This window comes from Pygocentrus nattereri, chromosome 7 (genome assembly GCF_015220715.1).
Source record: "Pygocentrus nattereri isolate fPygNat1 chromosome 7, fPygNat1.pri, whole genome shotgun sequence".
Classification (NCBI taxonomy): Eukaryota; Metazoa; Chordata; class Actinopteri; order Characiformes; family Serrasalmidae; genus Pygocentrus; species Pygocentrus nattereri.
In genome coordinates, this window is record NC_051217.1 from 25,622,307 (window position 1) to 25,642,797 (window position 20,491).

At 41.6% G+C, this 20,491-nt stretch overlaps 1 protein-coding gene across 4 annotated transcripts; it reads right to left on the bottom strand.

The window, feature by feature from the left end:
- Positions 1-680: 680 nt before the first annotated feature.
- On the bottom strand, positions 681-19,341 carry pld3 (phospholipase D family, member 3). Of its 4 annotated transcripts, none has more exons than XM_017723424.2 (12): positions 19,191-19,341; positions 15,863-15,932; positions 15,733-15,783; positions 13,570-13,718; positions 10,983-11,163; positions 10,041-10,155; positions 7,712-7,839; positions 7,188-7,385; positions 5,720-5,859; positions 4,933-5,098; positions 3,290-3,389; positions 681-1,996 (listed from the first exon to the last, which is right to left on the bottom strand). In XM_017723424.2, the coding sequence occupies exons 2-12, from the start codon at positions 15,893-15,895 to the stop codon at positions 1,779-1,781; spliced, it is 1,479 nt and encodes a 492-aa protein (XP_017578913.1). In that variant the 5' UTR covers positions 15,896-15,932; positions 19,191-19,341; the 3' UTR covers positions 681-1,778. The 4 variants fall into 4 exon arrangements, with proteins under 4 accessions (XP_017578913.1, XP_017578914.1, XP_017578911.1 ...); XM_017723425.2 differs by having other exon boundaries at positions 15,863-15,937; XM_017723422.2 differs by having other exon boundaries at positions 19,181-19,341.
- Between the last annotated feature and the right edge of the window lie 1,150 nt (positions 19,342-20,491).

Below are 20,491 nucleotides of genomic sequence, written 5' to 3' on the forward strand. Positions count from 1 at the left end.
TTTGGCGCAGCAAGGAATATTTATAGATGTTGTATTTACAAGCCGGCCAACCTGCCACAAAGCTACTGCAGCCACCTGTGCTGGTTACAGGATGAGTGTCCAATGGTGGATTTAGGAGACTTAACATTGGCTTGGAAATCTCGAGTTATTATTCTTAATTACTTTGCAGGAATAACAATTAAAAATGATTTATTTAAACCATAAACAAAAAAGGGGGAATTTTGAGTTCTGATCCTACCTGACAGCCCTAAAACAGTCCCAACAGCAGCCAATGGGCAACTGCCCCTCCTGTGTGCTGTAAATGTGACCGTAGTAACTAACCGCACGCTGCAGAACTGGTAGACAGTTTAGCACCAACACAGCAAAAGGCCTGTCGCTACCTGACCTGCGTCCTCGCCCGATTTGTGGTGCTCATGCACAACGTGATGCATGCATATGACACATTTTACAGCCCCATTTGTACCACACATGCCTGTCATTTTACATCATTTTATGAATTTTATTCACAGCAGTGGGTAAGCCTGCACATTTCACTACACCTTAGTGATTATTTTCCCCATCGTGATTACAGCCTGTGGCTATTTTCATGACTGCTCGGCTGTTGTGACTATTCTGACCCTAAACACTTCTTAAACAATTTCTGACAAGCTAATTATAAGAAAGAACAGTTTTGCTTGGGGTTTATTCAGCCAGCTACTATTTATTTCGGCCCGGCCTGCTGCTGTTGTCCTGGGAGACCATGCACATACTCTCCAAGGTAGCATCACACTAGTGCAGATTGATTCATTTCATTAGACTCGCTCTACTATTTGCAAATTGTAGACATCTTTTTAGTGTGAAATGATCCAATCCTACATGTTGCTCTCTCGCGAGGGTCCATTTTGACTGATTAAGCACCGAGAACAGCCATATTCATTTCTACACAATCTTTTTCCAGCCTCTTTATCCCTCACAGTTAAACAGGCTGTTTTATACGGTGCCTTTAAGACTGTTATATGTAAATGAGCTCTGCTTTGATTGGCTGCACTGTACTGCGCTTCATTCACAGAGCAGTCTGGCCTGAAACACCCCTTATAACTTCAGTGTGAGTAGGCGCGGCTAAGCTGACACAGGGTGGAACAATTTATTAAAAGTGGCATTGTACTGCTTAATTTCCAGAGGCTGACTGTGATAAATCTTATTTTTAAAGTTTCAAAGCTGTGCCCTCTTAGACTCCCGGCCACAGACGACTGTAGCATCATCAGGGATCGATCCACAATCTCCTGAGGACAGCGCTTAGATGGATGGGAAAACTAGGAGCCCCAGTCGGATCTCCTCTGGTCACACTGAGGATGATTTAAAAAAACGTAAAAGGACAAAGTTTATCCAGATACGATCCTGACATGGAACACTTGTTAATGCGACATGTAAACAGGCTCTGGGTGAAAAGGCTTTCAGCTTAGAGTGCAGGAAGATGAGGTGTATCCCCAGAGTCATGAGAACATCCTCAAATGCTACCATGCTAAAGGTAAAACCCCTCAGGAAGATAAATAAACCTTAAAGAGAGATGTTTTATCCACAGCAGGTAACAGAACATGCTTATCCAGCATGAAAGAGTTCAAATTACAGATGTAGTGTTGGGGAGCCTATCCTCTCATTATGGATCTGTGAATGCTCTGGCGTGCAGTATGGACCGGGTAGTGCGTGTAAATATGTACCAAATGCATGTGCGCTACAAATCGGGCAGGAAACGGACACTGAGTAGCCACAAGGCCGACTGGTCATGACGAAACTACTGTCTACAGCTCCTCCTGCTGGCTGGGCAGGATCCTGCATATGTCCTTGACGTTGGTGTCATGGTTGAGCCAAGTGCTGTAAGAAGAATCCCAGTCTCTCTCAAACACGGCCTGGAGCTGCTGCTGGACCGTCAGAACCACAAACTGGTCCGAAGTCTGATTCACCACCAGTGCAGAACCGGCCGTGTTCACAAAATAATCCCCAGACCAGTTAGACGTTCCTGCACAAACAAAGGAGGTCAAATAATGTGGCTTGAGGATTACGGCACCATCTAGTGATCATCAGTAATAGTGTCAGACTATGCATGAACAGACTGGTTTGATTTTTCATTCCTACTTTAAAAAAAGAAGAAAAAAGTCTCTGAAGTGTTATGCTTATGATCAACAATCTTCAACACTCATGTCCAAGCATCTTCCTTGGTATGAAGAGCAGGTTTTGTTTTCACACTGAAGCTCTTTTGGTCCACAGGTGCTGTCATGGTAAGAGGAGAAAATGGGCATGGCCTTTGGTTTTATTCTCAAAATAGGGCTTACATCATGTGTTTCGTCAGTGGAGCAATTTTGTTGTAGAGCTCGCATATTAGTTTTATAGAGGATATTTAACAATTCACAGCAGTTAATTTCTATTAACAATTTATAGCAGATCCCTGAAAATTCATAGTATATGCTAAATATTTCATAGCATTTCCAGAACAATTCATATTATTTTCTGAATTTATAGTAGACTGAATCATTAACAGATATGTATTAGACACTGACTCAAAGTAGATGTTGAGTAATGCATAGTTGCTGAAAAATGTTACTGTAGATAGATACTGAATATTATATAGTGAATAATACTGAATCATTCATAGTAGATATTTTATAATGTGTATTAATTACTAAATAATTCATAGTAGTTACTGAATAATTCATAGTAGATGTTATCATTCACAATTATTGAATCATTTGTAGCAGTTACTGAGTACTTCATAGACTAACTTATAGTAGACAATGAATAATTCATAGTGGACACTAATTTATGGCAGACAATGAATAATTCATAGTAGATAATGAATAATTTGTAGTAGATGCTGAATTCATAGTAGACACTGAATAACTCATAGTAGATGTTATCATTCATAATATTGAATAATTTGTAGCAGTTACTGGGTAATTCATAGACACTGAATAATTTATAGTAGATGCTGAGTCATTTATAGTAGATACACGAGTCATTTATAGTAGATACACAAGTCATTTATAGTAGTTGCTGAGTCATTTATAGTAATTGCTGAGTCGTTTACAGTAGATAGATGCTGAGTCGTTTACAGTAGATAGATGCTGAGTCGTTTACAGTAGATAGATGCTGAGTCGTTTACAGTAGATAGATGCTGAGTCGTTTACAGTAGATGCTGACTAATTTATAGTAGATGCTGACTAATTTATAGTAGATGCTGACTAATTTATAGCAGGTGCTGAGTAGTTATCTGATTGTCAGATGGAGTCTGTGTTAGTGCGATCTGTTCTCATACCTATGTAAGCAACCTTGTCAGTCACCATGTACTTGTTGTGGTTCACTCGAGCAAAGGGAATTTCCTTTTGACTCGGACTGACAGGAACAATGAAGATTTTCTGTAGACAAAACCAGTAAAGAGCTCACAGTCAGTGTCAGCAGGTCACATGCAGAGAGGAAACAAAGACAATGATCAAAGAACGGAGACCTACGCACCGACCTCAGACAAACAACACTGAAAATTTAAGTTTAGCAATTAAGCAATTACTTAGGCTTTCACAGCATCAGCCTAGTAACACCTTAACAACCACCAGGGTCACTCTGGCAACAGTCTAGCAACACCACAGCAATTACCTAGGATAACATAGCAAGAGTTACTTTTTCATATAGCTAATATTCTGAACTACTACAAGGCGACTATGAAGGAAGCAGTCAAAAATGATCTAGTCACAAGAAAAAAAAAAATTTCACTGACCAGTAGAGGGGGCTCCTCACCTTTAAATGTGGGGCAAAATGTCAAGTGTATTGAGTTTTTAAAACAAACAAAACAAAGAAACAATGAGCAGTGAGTGAGGAGGCCAATCTTTTCTTTCTCTGACCGACAAAGGACAACTGACCCCCTGTTTATGGCATTTACTGTCTGACTAAAACTTACTGTCAGCACTAGTACACAGTCCAGCTCAGAGGACATCACAATAACTGCTTTCATGAACAGTGTGGTTAGTTTTGACCTCACGTGCTGTTCTGGGTTAAATCTGCAGGCTTTCTACTGAAGAACATCCAACTGTGTCTGAGAGAGGTAAGGCTGGGAAATGTAAAAACAATAGATATTAGGTGCTTTCTACATTCATCGAGCTGGTCCAAAAAACCAAATGAAATGTTCTAATTTTGTCACTCTGTCTGTTTTTAGTGTTTTTATAGGTTGTAGTTTTCAAACTGGAACTGTGAAAGTCTAAAGGAATAGTGTGGTTGTGCTTTTGCTACCGATCACAAACATAGATCTCATACACTGGCCTAGCAACACCTTAGCAACCACCAGGGATACTATGGCAAGAGCCTAGTAACACCTTAGTAACCACTTGGGATTCCATAGCAACAGCCTAGAAAACTCATCAGCCCCTTGGGATTCCATGGCAATGGCTAAGCAACACCTTGGCAATTACCTGGGATAACACAGCAATGGCATAGCAACACCTTAGCAATTACCTGGGATACCTCAGCAACAGCCTAGTAACACCTCTGCAACCATCAGGGATACTGTAGCAACAGCCTAGTAACTCCTTAGCAACCACCTTGGATAACACAGCAAGAGCCTAGCAACAAAACAACTACTTGGGATTACACAGCAACAGCCTAGCAAAATCTCAGCAACCATTTGGGTCTCCATAGCAATGGCCTAGCAACACCACAGCAACCAAATGGGACTCCATAGCAACAGCCTAGCGGGACCTTAACAACCACATGGGCTTTACTGCAATGGCTTTTTCAGGTCAACGTAGATTTTGTTGACAAACTTCTCCCTTCTAGCTCTTGGTATTAATAATAATAATAATAATAATAATAATAATAATAATAATAATAATAATAATAATAATAATAATAATAATATTACTACTTCTACTACATCATCCTTTCTGTAAGCCCTGCAGGACAATGACTCACCACCTCGATGTCCAGTTTGCTCTTGGTGTCATGTACTGAGGCGAGCGAGCGGAGGAAAGGGAACATGACCGGAGAGGAGCTGCTCCAACAGCTGATCAGCAAACGCACACGAACCCTCCGCTCGAACGCCACCCGCCTCAGCGCTGTGTCAATATCAGCCCAGTACCTGCAGCACATTCAACATATTCAGGTCTCATCATTCACTTTAAAGCAGTACAGATTTCCTCCTCTTACCCTGAATGTAGCTGATCAGCTGAGACATTTGAATGAGAAACTGACTGATTTTAGTCTTTCAGTTTCTCGTTGCAGATTAAACCTATCAGGAAACCAGCTGGACTGATTATAAACACTACTAAATCCATTTGTCTCCAAATGATCAATGTTTGTCTTAAATCTCTCTCTTTGCCATTTCATAGCTACTAGCTGGGCGAGAGTGTTGTCTGTGTTGCTGTGGTTACCAGCAGTCTGCGCTGATCTTCAGGGTTAAAGGGTGAATCAGCAGTTCTACATTAACTCCAGCGTTTAAGACCATTTACTGTTAAACTGTATTGAACGATAAGCAGAGCTTTATTTTACTGAGGATTATTTTATTATTACCTACTAAACTAATTCAGCTGTGAAACTGCAACAGGGCAGGAAAAGAGCTGCATGCAGCTCCGGAGCCGCATGTTGCAGAGCGCTTGGCCGATCAACTACATTTGAGGTGAGGAGGAAAACTGCGCAAGCTGAATTTTTTTGCTGAACCATCACAGACAGATTTTTCCAGATTGCTGATTGTGAAACCCACTTTTTCGGCGTGGAGAACTCCATGGTGGGCAGGTAGTTCATCACGGCGATGTAGACAAACTTCTGGGCATCATTAATTACACTCAGAATGGACTGAAGGTCAGAAGTCCTACCCTCGGCACACAGAGATGGGGGAGAACTCTGGGAGGAAAAGCATCATTATCTCTTTAGCTTCAGGAAACGCTCTTCATTATCGTATTATAGTGTGAAGCGCTCAGTTCTTGAGAAACTAGAAACTAATCGTTCACAGTGGTGGTAATAGGGCCCCTCTTAAAGCTCCTCACAGAAAGTTCCAACAAGAAATGGTGCTGAATTCACTGCCTGATGACTGAGACGCTGTTTTATGATAGTTTAGAGAACTTAAAACTCCATTCATGGTGGAGGGAGACATGCAGGGCACTGTGCGACAAAATAGTCTCCAAAGAAAACGGATTATTCTAGATTTTCCACTATTTTCCATCATCAACATTCCATATAAACTCAGAAGACTTGTGTAGGATCTCTGGTGGTTCTCGATGGTAAATAAAATGTCTATATCTGTGTTGCAGTCATGGCGAAGCCTGGTTCCTATCACCACCATTGTAAAGACATCAGAGTCATTTCACACCAAACTGCGCTGAACGTCTCTGTTTACACCTCACACACTGAGTTATGCTGAAAATTTTAACACAATTTTTCCACTTTAACACAAAACAGAAAATAAGTAAAAATCAGGGATCAGGATTCTGGTTGACTTTGATATCTCTGACTTCTTAAATGTGCCTTTTGAATACAACAAGCCACTTATCATACATCAAAATGCTCAGAACAACCTCAGTTCTCCCTATAACAAGGCCCTTTGACCTGGAGCTCTGTGTACAGAGATAATTCAGCCCTGAATCTGAAAAACTGAAGTCTGGTTTTAGAAATGCCTAATATTTCTCGCAAAGAACACAGCTTTCCTCATGTGGATGGATCGTTTGGGTGCTTGAAATGGTTCACCAAAGTCTCCGGGTCCTAAAAGTGAAGACCGAATGAATAAAATAGTAGATAAGTCTTCTCATCACTGCTTTCCAAACATGCTGCAGCAGCTTTTTACACATCATTGCACGTCCCAAGTTCGAGGCGACGAACAAAAAAGGAAGGGTTACTGGCATGAGGGTCAGTCCTTAGGGAGCGTCCATTGGTCAGTTTCACACAGAATCTAGATGGACACATCCACCAGTACCACACTGGAGGACTGAGGCCATAAGTTATTTTCCTTTATTTTCATTTTTTTACATACAAACATGTGGGATTATTTAAACATGTGTCATTCCACAAATTTGTTCATTACAGACTTTATTATTAATTGACTTTACACATTTTACCTCCTTTTTATTCAGATTTTTAAATTAGAAAGCAATATGAACTCTCAATGTTTACGTGTACCACACTTCCCCTTAAATTTAATTTAAAAACGTTCCACTTTTGGTTGCGGTGCTTCTTACCGACAGGTAGACCCCGGAGTCCGTGCCGTTGAGCGACAGCTGCATGGGTGTATCCTTGTTGTAGGCTGTGGCGTACTGGCTGGGCCAGGGGGCGGGGATGGTCTTACTCTGACCCAGGAACCAATAGGCTTCAAATATTTTGCCCAGGTCACTGGCCAGGCAGCTGCAGTCATACACCGCTGCTCCAAGCTCCTTCACCTGAGGAGTGACCACAAGACCTCATTAATAACGAAGCAGATGATTTAGGTCTACAGTTAGCACTGTGCTAAGCCATATCGCCCCCTACACTTCCTGTAGTGTATTACAGTCTGTCAAGGTGACTGTGTGGATCATATGAACATTACAGAGCACTTTTGTGTTTAATGTAACTGACGTGGACAAGAACAGCTTAATCCAGGAGTTTCTCTGGCAACATTTTTTCATAATCTACATTATGAAAAGCAACAAATCATTGCTGCTCTAATGTTGATAATAATAAGCCAGTTAACAGTGGACAGTGTTGGACAGTAATAAACTACAGTCACCTGTGTTAATGACCTCCAGTCCATGTTAGCACTGCCAATGTAAATGTGCTTCTTATCCACCACCCAGAACTTTGTGTGCAGCACACCGGAGGTTAATTGGCGCATGTTCACCGTCCTCACATCAGCACCTGCAGGCGTTAGAACACATCAGCATAAGGTCCTTCACCACGGCCTCTGCATGCGAAGCGATAATTCAGTAAAAATATGGTAACACAATGTTTCTTACGCTAAATGTGTTTCATCGGCCAAGACGTGTTGGGGGTCTGAAGTCTGCTTCTTTAGATTTAGCACTGGAGCTATGAGGCTAATGTAGCTAACAAGTAATGGAAGATTATACCCCAGTAATTAGCATGGTGCTACCTGTGACCAGAAGGTCGCCGGTTCGATCCCCTCGGCTGACAGTCCATGACTGAAGTGCCCTTGAGCAAGACACCTAACCCCCAACTGCACGCCGGGCACCGTGGATAGGGCTGCCCACAGCTCCGGGCAAGTGTGCTCACTGTCCCCGTGTGTGTGTGCGCGCACGCGTGTGTTCACTAGTGTGTATGTTGCACAGATGGGTTCAATGATTGGTGAGGACCATGCTGATAGGTCAAGCTTAAAGACTCAGAGAACCTAAATTTGTGTGTTCTTTCTAATGAGGTTAATCAGGGTCTTGCAGGTAAACACTATACATGTACTCAGTTTTACCTTTGAATAAAGACCCACTGGCCAATGAATGGACGACACATTCCACCACATCTCCCGTCACTATGTAAAGCGCATTTATTTAACTACCCTAATTTAAGTTCTAAATTGATTTTTAATTTAATGATTTTCTCTTATAAATGTTTTAATCATGTTTTAATTGTTTTTATTTTTGTTTTAAATTATGCTTTCTCCGCCCGAAGACTGCTGGGATAGGCTCCAGCATCCCCCCGCGACCCTGACGGAGAAGCGGCTTAGAAAATGGATGGATTATGCTTTCTATATTGTTATTTTATTATTTTTTTTATTTATTATTTTTTATATATATATATATATATATATATATATATATATATATATATATATATATATATATATATATATATATATATATATATATATATTTTTTTTTTTTTTTTTTTTTTTTTTTTTTTAACAAAAACCGAGATCAGATCAGTCCAGTTTAAAAGAGCTGCACTGGCTGCCTGAATGACTCAGGGTAGAGTTTAAAGCTCTGCTGCAGGTTTTTAGCTCTAAATGACCTTAACGCACTGTTTACATCACAGAGTGTCTGTTTATAATCTCAGATCTGCAGATTCTGACCTTCAAACACCTTCAGTAAAACACAGAAAACGTGGAGAGACTCTTTCAGTTCTTCTGTCTCTAAACTGTGGAGCTCAGTTCAGCTTTTATTAGACACTCGAGCTCAGAAAAAACATCTGAAAACTATGAAACTGAAAGCTCTTTAACTCGGAGCTTCGGTAAAACTCTTCTCTTTATCTTCTATTTTGATCTGTGTCATTTTCTTCTGATTCTAAATAAATACTAATGACTTCTTGTATAACTAATTTATCACCTGTCTGTATAGCACTTTGAGCTGAAAAATTATTATTATTATTATGGTTTGCTTTACTGTTTTAAACATGTCTGACTCTGTATTTTCTCATCTGTAAAGCACTTTGAGTGACAGTGTTTGAAAGGTGCTCTATAAATAAACCGGCCTTAAACTGGGCGGTCCTAATGGTGGGTAACACTTCCTAAGCATTCCCCTGACCAGTCACAGGGCTACGTCTCTGGCCCTGCCCACACAGTGTTTCAGAATCAGAGAAGCTTAGTGAGCTAATACTAGCCCACCTGTCTGTAGCCACCTGTCGCCCGTTCACTCGTTCATCCAACAACAACACTGTTTACTCAGCAGTTCCTTCGTCCATCTGTCGGTCCGTCCGTGACTTTTTCCGTCCAGTTGGCATCACATAACAGCTGGATAATGATTTTAGTTCTGTATGGGGGCGTAGCAGGCTAAACAGAGAGCTGTCAATCAAGCTGCTCATTAGCCACATCCACACAGCTCTCAGACAGGTCTGATCAGCAGTGTTTAAGCTGTGTTTTATCATAATTATATCTTCTATTTTTTTTTATTCAGGCTTTGCTGGATGTTTAAGATGACCCTTGCTGTGCTCCCTGAGACTTCAGTTTTAAATGACTAAATTGGCCCCATACCCCCATGCCTTGGCTGATCAGACACATTTGAGGAAAACGATTTTTCGATGAACCATCACTGTAAACAAGTTGCCAACAGAAGCAGCTTGAAACACCCTAAACTGCACCCAGTTCAACGAGAGCTCCAGCTGCAGTTTTTCACCTGAGTCGATGAGGAGCTGCAGATCATTTTGGGTTTGCGAGTCCTGCTTGTTCACAGCGATTCGCACGGATATTCTCTGCGAAAGCTGAGCGAGCTCTTGAAGAATCCTCTCTCCCTGAGGCACAGAACAGCACATAAAGAGAGAATGAGATAAATGAGCTCGAATTAACAACTAAAGTGACAGATAAGTAGACAGATGAACAGGCAGAGCGATGATGGATTAAACCCTGTACTCAAGTAGCAGCGTTTATGCTGAGTCCTAGTTAAGAGCTCCATATATCAATATATTTCTGCCCTAATGTGACTCAGATCTGATGTTTACAGGGCTGTGCCGACATGCAAATCTGATCCTTTCAAATTCGGCCTGAGCTTCTTCCATATGTGGTCCACGTGTATGTATACGCACTCACTCAGCAGCTCTGATAAAACTGGGTACTGAAATATACACAGTAGGACAGTACAGGCTCTCTATATTTTACACAGACACCTATAAAACAAAAAAACAACAAAATAAAGTTTATACCTCGCAATTCTATTCAGTCAAACAGGGTAAAGCTGATTACACAGAATTTGTGAGCAAATATTGAATTTTTACCCTCCATTTTATTGGCCTGCATGTCTTCTACCATACTGGGGAAGCAGTTGTGGTTATGATGATGTGTATGTAAACCGACTAAAATCTCACAGCGTGTTCCTGGTGGGAATCTGCCTCGGCAGAATGCCTAAAGTGAGTCAGTAACTCCTCTCTGAGTGGTCAGATCCTCCCTCATTTATTTGTTCATTAGTGCTGCAGCTACACAGGGCTTATCAGCTGGTATTGTGAATTTCTATGAGGTGAAGTAAACAAGCACAGCATTCGATACCAACATCGTTACTGATGCATCCCTAATACGCATCAAACTGATGGTCATAGTCCATTCTGTTATGTGTACACCCTCTCACCTGATCGGCTGTGGGCTCATGCGTGCCTGTGTCCTTGTTGGTTAGAGTCCAGTAGAAGGAGGCGATGTCCAGGCTGCTCTGAGCGTCTGAGATGAGGTTGAGCCAGGTCTGATAGATGGAGGGATGGGTGGCAGAGGAGTTAAACTCCAAACCCTCCGGAATGCTCTCCACCAACACTATTCTGCAAAAACAGCACAGGTGAAGCAGAGATACTTTCATGGGAACAGTACATCAAACCTCATTCTGCACACAGAAAAGTAGAAGTAGGAGTTTTTCAAAACTGCAGCTGGTTAAAGCAGCTGAGAAGCCTCTGTGGCGCACCAGCTCTCCAGAATCCTCCCAGCACACTTTACTCATAAAAAACAGAAGAGTGGAGATTTCCTAAAGAGGGAATTCTACTGATTTCCCCAATAATCCCTAATAATCAGAGCGGTTTGGAGTGAAATGGCCCAGACATCTTTATAGTGGTGGTGATGGAAACCAGGCATCGCCATGACTACAACACAGATATAGACATTTTATTTACCATCCAGAACCATCAGAGAACCTACATGAGTCTTCTGAGTGTATATGTAATGTTGATGATGGAAAATAGTGGAAAATCTGGAATAATGTTTTCTTTTGGGTCTATTTTGCCGCACAGCGCCCTGCAGGTCTCCCTCCACCATGAATGGAGTTGAAGTTCTCTAAACTATCATAAAACAGCGTCTCAGTCATCAGGCAGTGAATTCAGAACCATTTCATCTAAGAACTTTCTGTGAGAAGCTTTTAGAGGGGGACGTCTGGTTCCTTTCACCACCACTGTGAACGGTTCTGACTCTGTAGGTTTGTCTAGAACAGAGCGTTACACACTAAACCCCTCAGAAGCGCTCTGTTTACATCTTCTGCTTTATGATGCAGACATATTTGATAATAACGAACTCCCCTTTAGGGGACCGACTTCAGTACAGCATGTAAAAACAGTGAAAGTGATAGTACAAGCTGACCCCTCCCTCCACAGAGTGCCGCATTTACTGTCTCCAACTGAAACAACTGATAAGAACCAAAATTAGACATGGTGTAAAGACACACCCATATTAGAATTAGAGCTCTCTGGAATGTAAAACACTTATCAGAGAAAATATGAAAAACAATATGCATTACTACATTCCCCTATACTGCTTTAGAGCATGCAGTTTTGGTGTTAGGAAAAGAGTTAGAGCTAAATATGGAGTTAAATATAGTTCTTCATGTAAAGAAAATTGTTGTATATAGAACTATGACCACTCCAAGACCCCTCCGTGTAATCAGATGGTAGAACAATACCATAGTAGATTACAATTACAATAGTAGAACCCTTCTGGCTTTCCAAAAGGTTCTATATAGAACTGTCTACAGCACATTCTCCATCAATCTGAAGAAGCCTTTAATCATGCAAAGGGCTCTTTCAGTGTTCATGGTTCTACATAGAACCCTTGTCTTTGCTAAAGAACGTTTGAAGAACCATCTTTAAGAATGCAGATGTAAAAAGAATTTTATGAAGTCTGTACACTTAAAAATGGGTCAAAATGTATAATCTTCGCAAGACATTTGATGGGATTCACTGCACATTCTGTAATAATAATAATAATAATAATAATAATAATAATATTTTAGTATATTCATGCATACATTGTGGTATTGCCCATATTTTGGAATAAGGTAATTGGAATTCTCTCTTCATTAAGGCCTCATTCACACAACCTCATCGCTCACATCAGATTTTTTGCTCAAATCCAATCTCTCTGACTTGATGGTTCAGACTCGTTTAGGTCAACGATTCCAATGTGTCATTAATGTGATGAACCGGCGTCCTGAAATGACCCTCATGAACTCGTCCTGCTCAGTAACGTCACGTGACTGAATCACTGCATCATCAGCACAAACTAATGAGCAGAACGAGCTTCACTGAGATGATCATTAACTCTGATCAGCTCTCAGCTTCATTATTAGAGCCAGACGAAGGAGAAAAAGGTGAGATGAGCTGCTTTTCCACTGTTTACAGGCTTTAACGTCTGTTCAGTGCTGTTGCCATGGTAATGCTGAATGACGGATAAAATTGTCACATTAAGGTCACATTAAGGTCACATGGTCATGAATCGGATATGTATCCGATCTAGAACCACATATGAAAGTGGCTCCCCACACTTGCATAAAATTTTGATTAAAAAAAAAAAAAAAAAATTTACACTATTAAAAATAATTCCTAGAGTGCTATGTGCACTCAAGCAGCATTTTGTGCAGCACTACAAAACATTAAACCCACATAAACCCACACCAGCAGGAGCTTTTGTGTACGTCGGTTTCACAACCGACTCTGGCTTCATGTACGACATTACAGCCCCAAACAGAACAACTTCGAGGAAATTTGTATTTTGTAAGGCTTTAGACAAACACTTTTTAAACAAACACTTGATTTTGTTCTATAACATCCAAACTACCTGATGGACCACAACCAACGCTACAATAAACCTGTAGCACAGTTGGCACGTCCCCGCTTCTATTAGGATTAGGGTGACTGGTTTGCAACTGTGGAAAGAAAAATGAAAGTTTCATGTTTGTCTCTCACCTGCAGGGGTCAGTGCAGGTGTCTCTGATGGACAGGTGCACCTTCAGCCCGGATGAGGAGGTAGCAGTGGGAACCAGGAGAGTTTGAAGGACAAACAGCACCAGCAGCACCGTGGAGAGACAGGTAACGATCAGCAAACACCTGTAATACTGGACAGACCACGTCACACAGATCATGAGGAACACGTATTAGACCGGGCTTAGTTACCTTGTTTACAGAGTGAATACACTCGTTTACTGAATTGTAGGGATACATCAAGAGAACTCACAACACTGCTTACAAACAGTAGATATAAAGATATAAAATATATATATAATTATGTAACACGATGTGGAGAAGTTTAACTCACTGACGCTGTTTATCACTCGCAACTGTGAAACTTCCGACTGACCGTCCTTCATAAGACGTCAGTGACACTAATAAACCGGAGCCACACGGTCGTAGTTACTTTTCTGCCACTTTGTGTCCCCCCCCCCGCCTTGTTTTTTTTTTTTTTTTTAAGATGTGCAAGTCTATGATTAGCCACTATATAGAACTAATGTGTCTACTAAAGAACCCTTGAAGAACCAGCTTTTTAGCGGTGCTTTTACGAGCATTAAAACACTTTTTGCCCAGCTAAGTGGTTTTAAGCGATGAGCTTAAGTGCCTATACGACTGCCTGTTTTTATAGATTTTAAAATCTGTATATCATCAGGGCTTTATTTGTAAACAAAGGTCCTGAAACACTGAATGGCGATGATGTAGCAGGCAGAGGGAGGTGGGGGAGGATCCTGGAACAAACCTCAGCATGAAGGTTCCCCAATACGTCGAATATTACGAGTAACGAGCCTGTAAATGACGTTATTAGACACTTAAGCACTGAACTTTCTCACACATGGATTCCCAGAGCTGAACTAACAGCTCCTAAGTGCTGAGTAGTGTTTCAGCTAAACCACTGTGTTACGACTGTAGTTACTTTTCCGTGTCTTTTTCTGTGTTTTCCCTCTTGTTGTATGATGTGCAGGTCTATGATTGGCCACTCGGGGTGCCTGGCAGTACAAGACACAGTATATGCGAGACGTTCAGGGCTCTTCGTTTCAGACCAACCCAGCACCCTTCACTTCACTTCACTTTGAGTGTGAAGTTTGTAAAAGCTTTGTTAGATTTTTGAAAGTTAGTGAGCGCTGGAGAAGCAGGGGACGGTGCTGCTGTGTTTTGGACACCTTTTCCTCCTGTTTGAGGTGGGGAGTTAGGAGCTGTGTGTCATAGGAGCTTGTTATTTTGGCGAGTGCTCGTCCCTGAAGCCATCACCTCCACTTGTTTGAGCTTTTGAAGAGAATAAACCGGTCATTTTCTGGTTCACATGGTGTGCGGAGCCTGGTCTGGAGTTAGCGTAGCTGTATGTCAGGAGGTCTGGGGAGAGAGCCCACTCTCATATTCTTGTTATGACCCGGTTTAGGGTCTCTCTCCCTAGACCTCCTGCCAGACCAGACACTGGACACCATGTAATGCCTAGGCACACAAGCTCATTGTTTTTAAAAAAAAGTGTTTTAATGCTCGTAAAAACACCCTGAAAAAGCCGGTTCTTCAAGGGTTCTTTAGTAGACGCAATGGTTCTATATAGAATCCTGGACTGTCAAAGAACCATTTGCACAGAGAAATTGTTCTTCTACTGAAGCCAGGAGAATCAGATCGGAGGAAATCTTTGCTTGTAAACAGCCAGTGACGCATAAAATCACTGCTTATTGTATCAATATTAAATTATACTGAACCTGATATTAGTGCTTTTGAATAAATGAACACTTACTGCCCAGATTAAAAGCACTATGCATGTCCTTATACATGCCCAACTTCCATTGACACTGTTAGAAATGACGGTTCTGTGCAGGTACCGTTCTCGTTCATCAAGGTACAAACAGTATAAATGTTCACTCAAAGCTCCAGCAGTGGTTCTAAGGTCTGATTGTGAAGCTTAAATCAGCTTTTCCAGGTGAAAAGTTGTATCTTTTCATAACCGAATGTTTTAAAACAGAACAGTAGAATAAAATCCTGGAGGCGAGGCGGGGTGTGTGGAACCAGTACAGCTTAGAACAAATCGTTTCAGTGGATTATGGTTCAGTTATGTTCCCTGTTCCCTATGTCCACTATTAATTTACATGACAGAGAATCTGTTTGACTTGGTACCTTCTGAGGTTTCAGGTGAGACTCCACGTTACTACTCTCCACATCCGCCATCTGGAGGGAAAATAAACCACAAAATTAATTCAGGAAGAAAAATTTAAGAAACTAAAGATAATAAGATTCAAGCTGGTACCTTTTCATACGGAATATCAGACATTCGGTTCATTCTTGTGAAGTTTCTCAACACATCTGGAAGAGGAAACCTAAACTTGACCAGGAAGAAAACAAAATGTTCATTCACATTTGGAAACATTCATATTAAAACCAGGTAACAATTCACAAATTTCACAACTGCATCAAACACAAAACTGCATCGTCTCAACGCTGAAAGATTAATCGCTTTTAAATCGCAAGAGCTGCAATTTTCATTATAGAAATTTTTTTTTGTCTTAACGAGCTTCGAATGGAGAAAATTCAGCCTGACTGCACAGATCATGTGAGCTGCCTGTAGATGGGTTCACCAATCAGTAGCAGCAAAAGCCTCACAGAGCAGGTACTATTTGGGTGGTGGATCATTCTCAGCCCTACAGTAACACGGACATGGTGGTGGTGTGTCAGTGTGTTGTGCTGGTCTGAGTGGATCAGACACAGCAACGCTGCTGGAGTTTTTAAACACTGTGTCCGCTCACGGTCCACTCTATTAGACACTCCTACCTTGTCGGTCCACCTTGTAGATGTAAGGTCAGAGACGACAGCTCATCTGCTGCTGCACAGTTGTGTTGGTCATCCTCCAGTCCTGGATATTTTTGGTTGGTGGACTATACTCAGTCCAGCAGCGACACTGAGGTGTTTAAAAACTCCAGCAGCGCTGCTGTGTCCGATCCACTCAGACCAGCAAAAGAGACACTTAACACACCACCACCACGTCAGTGTTACTGCAGTGCTGAGGATGACCCATCACCCAAATAGTACCTGCTCTCTGAGGGTCCATGGGGGTCCTGACCACTGAAGAACAGGGTAACAAAGTATCAGAGAAACAGATGGACTACAGTCTGTAACTGTAGAACTACAAAGTGCTCCTATACAGTAAGTGGAGCTGATAAAATGGACAGTGAGTGTAGAAATGAGGAAGTGGTCAGAATGTTATGCCTGATTGGGGGGTGTGTGTGGGTGGGTGTGTGTGTCCACTCTACGCCACTGTTCCTCCTGAATGCAGGGTGCATTTCTATGGTTAGCTGATGAAGCAGAAAGCGCTGGTCGTCAGTATTCAGACACAAACAGTACCAGAGGAACAAAGAGGAAGCGAATTTGGAGCCATAAGGAGAAAGATAAGGGAAATGAATGCAACTGAGTTGAGTCATAAAGTCATGAGTCATAAAAAAGCAGTGGTCAGGTTTCTTCACCGTAACGTGACAATCATTCTGCTTTCTGACGTTTCGTCCCGAACGCAGCTGCGTGACACAGACTGGCTGCTCAATCCGATTCAACAGCTAAACATCCAGACCACAAACACCAGATCCATGCAGCAAGATCACAGCCAAAACCGGGGAGGCTTTTCTTACAGGAAAGATCGTCTAATCACGTGGATCAGGAATTCAGAGGAAAAAAAAACTAACAAAAAAAAAATATATATATTAACTTTGTTTTCTAACAGCAGATGAAACATCTATTCACAACATTCTGCATTTATCATAATCCACATCCAGTGAGTTTAATCTACTTAGACAGGCTTTGCTGAACAGAAGCAGGCATGAAACTGTGGTTCAGTCTTAACACGCAACTTCATCGTGCTGTGGAGGCCCTGCAGCCTAACATCTGAACATTTTCAACAAAATGGTACCATTTTACATAAAACTGTTTAGATTCTAAACAATTCTTCATGTGTTTGAATATATTAGTAAAAATATGGAGTCGATTTTCATTTTTCCAGTGGAAGTGGCCACTAGGAGGCCCGAACAAAGGCTAAACATAACACAAACACAGGCTGATGTGTGAAAACCACAGGCTAGGCTAGGCTGGGCTGGGCTGGGCTGGGCTGGGCTGAGCCACCCGAGTCTCTGTTCTGCACGATGGCGCCTCAAACAAGCATACAAACACCAAACCAGTGCTTCTGGGACCATCTACAGCACATTGTCCTGAAGGAGGGACGAACGATATATGATAAATTTCGAGTGTTTGATTTGTATGATCAGCAACACTATAAACAAACAACTGCATTATTAATTTTTAATAAAAGACTTAATTTAGACCAATTACAGAGAGACTGTATAATAACTGCATAGTAACAGGCAGCTGATTGGACAATAGCCCATATCTAGAGGTGGTCAATGTAGCGCTTTTTTATAGGTATTGCAATAAATTACAACACAATACGTTTTTCTGCCACAGCTCAGATCCGCTGCATCGGAGGCACGGAACAGGGCCCACTTGGACTCGATGTCACCGGCTTCCCTCGGTATGATGAAAAAGACCAGGACCCAGTTTCCCTTGTCCGGATTAGGGTTACCGCGGCCTCACCCTGGAGCCAGGCCTGGAGGAGGGGCTCCTTGGCGAGCGCCTGGTGGCCGGGCCTTTACCCATGGGTCCTGGCTGGGCTCAGCCCAAAATAGCTACATGGGACCGCCACCATGGAGCCACCACCCATGGGAGAGGCGCTTATAGGGGTCCGATGCAATGTGGATCGGGCGGCGGCCTTGACGTTCCGATCCTCAGCTACTGAAACTGCCTCTTGGAACATGACATCATCTATTTAATACATTTTTTAAATCAGTTGTTTGATTTTTATTGTTTGCTTCTTCTTAAGTAGTTCATTTTTAGAGACTGTGAACGTTTTTCAGTCTTTTTTTAATGCAGCAGTGCTGTTTTTACTGGCAGCTACAAAAACTAAAAATCATGTTATCACGAAAATGTCAAGTATCATGATGTCGTGTATTCTACCGTATCGCCCAGCCTTAATGAAGAGAAACTTCTGCTATTCTGCTATGAGTGAGTAATATGCTGCTCAGTAAAAACACACCATGCCTGTGTAGTGACAGCAGAAACAAAACTCTCTGATTAATTTAATCTCTAGAAAACAATGAGGTCACGTGACTATTAGTTCTATTAGTATTGGGGCCTGAACAATAAATCATAGCATATATTAACCACTACATCTTAAAAAACACGTGTTAACACATGGATTAAGCCTAGTCTTGGATTAAATCGTAATGCCGCTTTTCATCTAGCGCAAAAAAACTACTTTTAGGCCTGTTTTTCACCTAATCTGGGATTAGAACAGCAGTCCAGAGGGTTGTGTTAGTGAAAGCTATAATATCTATGGACTCTATGGAGAACGAACAGTCCCACAGCCTGTTTTGTCTCAGTTAACCTCACTCTGAGCCACTTTTGGTGAAGATTTCACGCCGTAATTGCGCAGCTGTGAAACATGAAAGCGCAGAATCTACACAAACACTGAGCGCCCACACTCACATACAGCCAGTCTACAGGAAACGTAGAGTCATTTACAGCTCACCCGTACTCACAACCACAGCTGTCCGGCCTGTCTGGTGAAGAGAAAGACTGTTTAAAGCGATTGAGAATAAAATCAGAGATCAAAAGAAGCTGAAGATGAAATTAAACTAAACAAAACGCGCTTCTCAGTCCCGCCGCAGCAGCCCGTCCGCTCCGCTCCGCTCTCACAGCGGATCATGTGACCGAACTAAAAAAAAAAACACCAATCAGGTGAGAGCGGCGCGGGTGACGTCAGGCATTCACGTTGGATGACTTTAATAAATAAACATTTAAAATGTTTAAAAATACTAAAAAACGACAGAGGAAATATTCTAAAATAATGCATAAACATTTTAAAAGAAAATCTAACTGAACTCTTACGTGTATTTGTGTTTCATTACTTTTATTTTCTCGTTTAATTATTCATTTAATTAAAAAAGACTTATAAATTGTAATACTAAGACACATTTACTATATCTCATGTTCGGCTGAGGGCATTAATGAATGGAAACTGATATATTTGGCATTCGTTACGTGTACAAATGAGTTTTTACGATTAAAAATAAGCAAACTGACCAAGCCAATCGCGCCCCCTATTGAGCCACACTGGCACACGTCCAATTTTGTATTCATGACACGTGTATATTAATATCCACACATAAGCAAGTTATGCTCTTTATTACGACGTTGTGCTAACATTAAAAAAGAGTTGCTGACATATGAATCATTTTTGGGTCAGTCCAGCTCACCTGATCCAGGTAATCCAGCAGAGCAGGGGTGTTTGGTGAAAGCTCAGGAAACTGGACCCCCTAAGGTCTCTTTTGGATGCCCTGTAAGAACAACCAACATAGCCCAGCGTTGCTGGTCACCAGCGAAAAACAGCATGTGTTGTGTTTTGGGTACTGGTATGCTGGGGTATGATCATGCTGGGGTGACCAGCTAAACCATAATGAGCAGTGGTTGGACAGTGTAGTGGTTAACACCTCTGCCTTCTACACTGTAGACTGGGGTTCAATCCCCACCTAGGCAATCACCCTACACTATACCAATAAGAGTCCTTGGGCAAGACTCCTAACACTGCCTTGGCCTACCTATGTAAAATGATCAAATTGTAAGTCGCTCTGGATAAGAGCGTCAGCCAAATGCTGTAAATGAGATCAGCAGAAACTAACTTAGTCCATTTACATATACACACACACATACATATATATATATATCTGGTATCAGCAAATAGTTTCTGGCTGCACCAATGGGCAAATACAGTTTATAAGATGCTCGTAATTTCACATTTAACAAACATTAGAAAAGCGAGGCGGTGGCGTTCTGCTCTTTC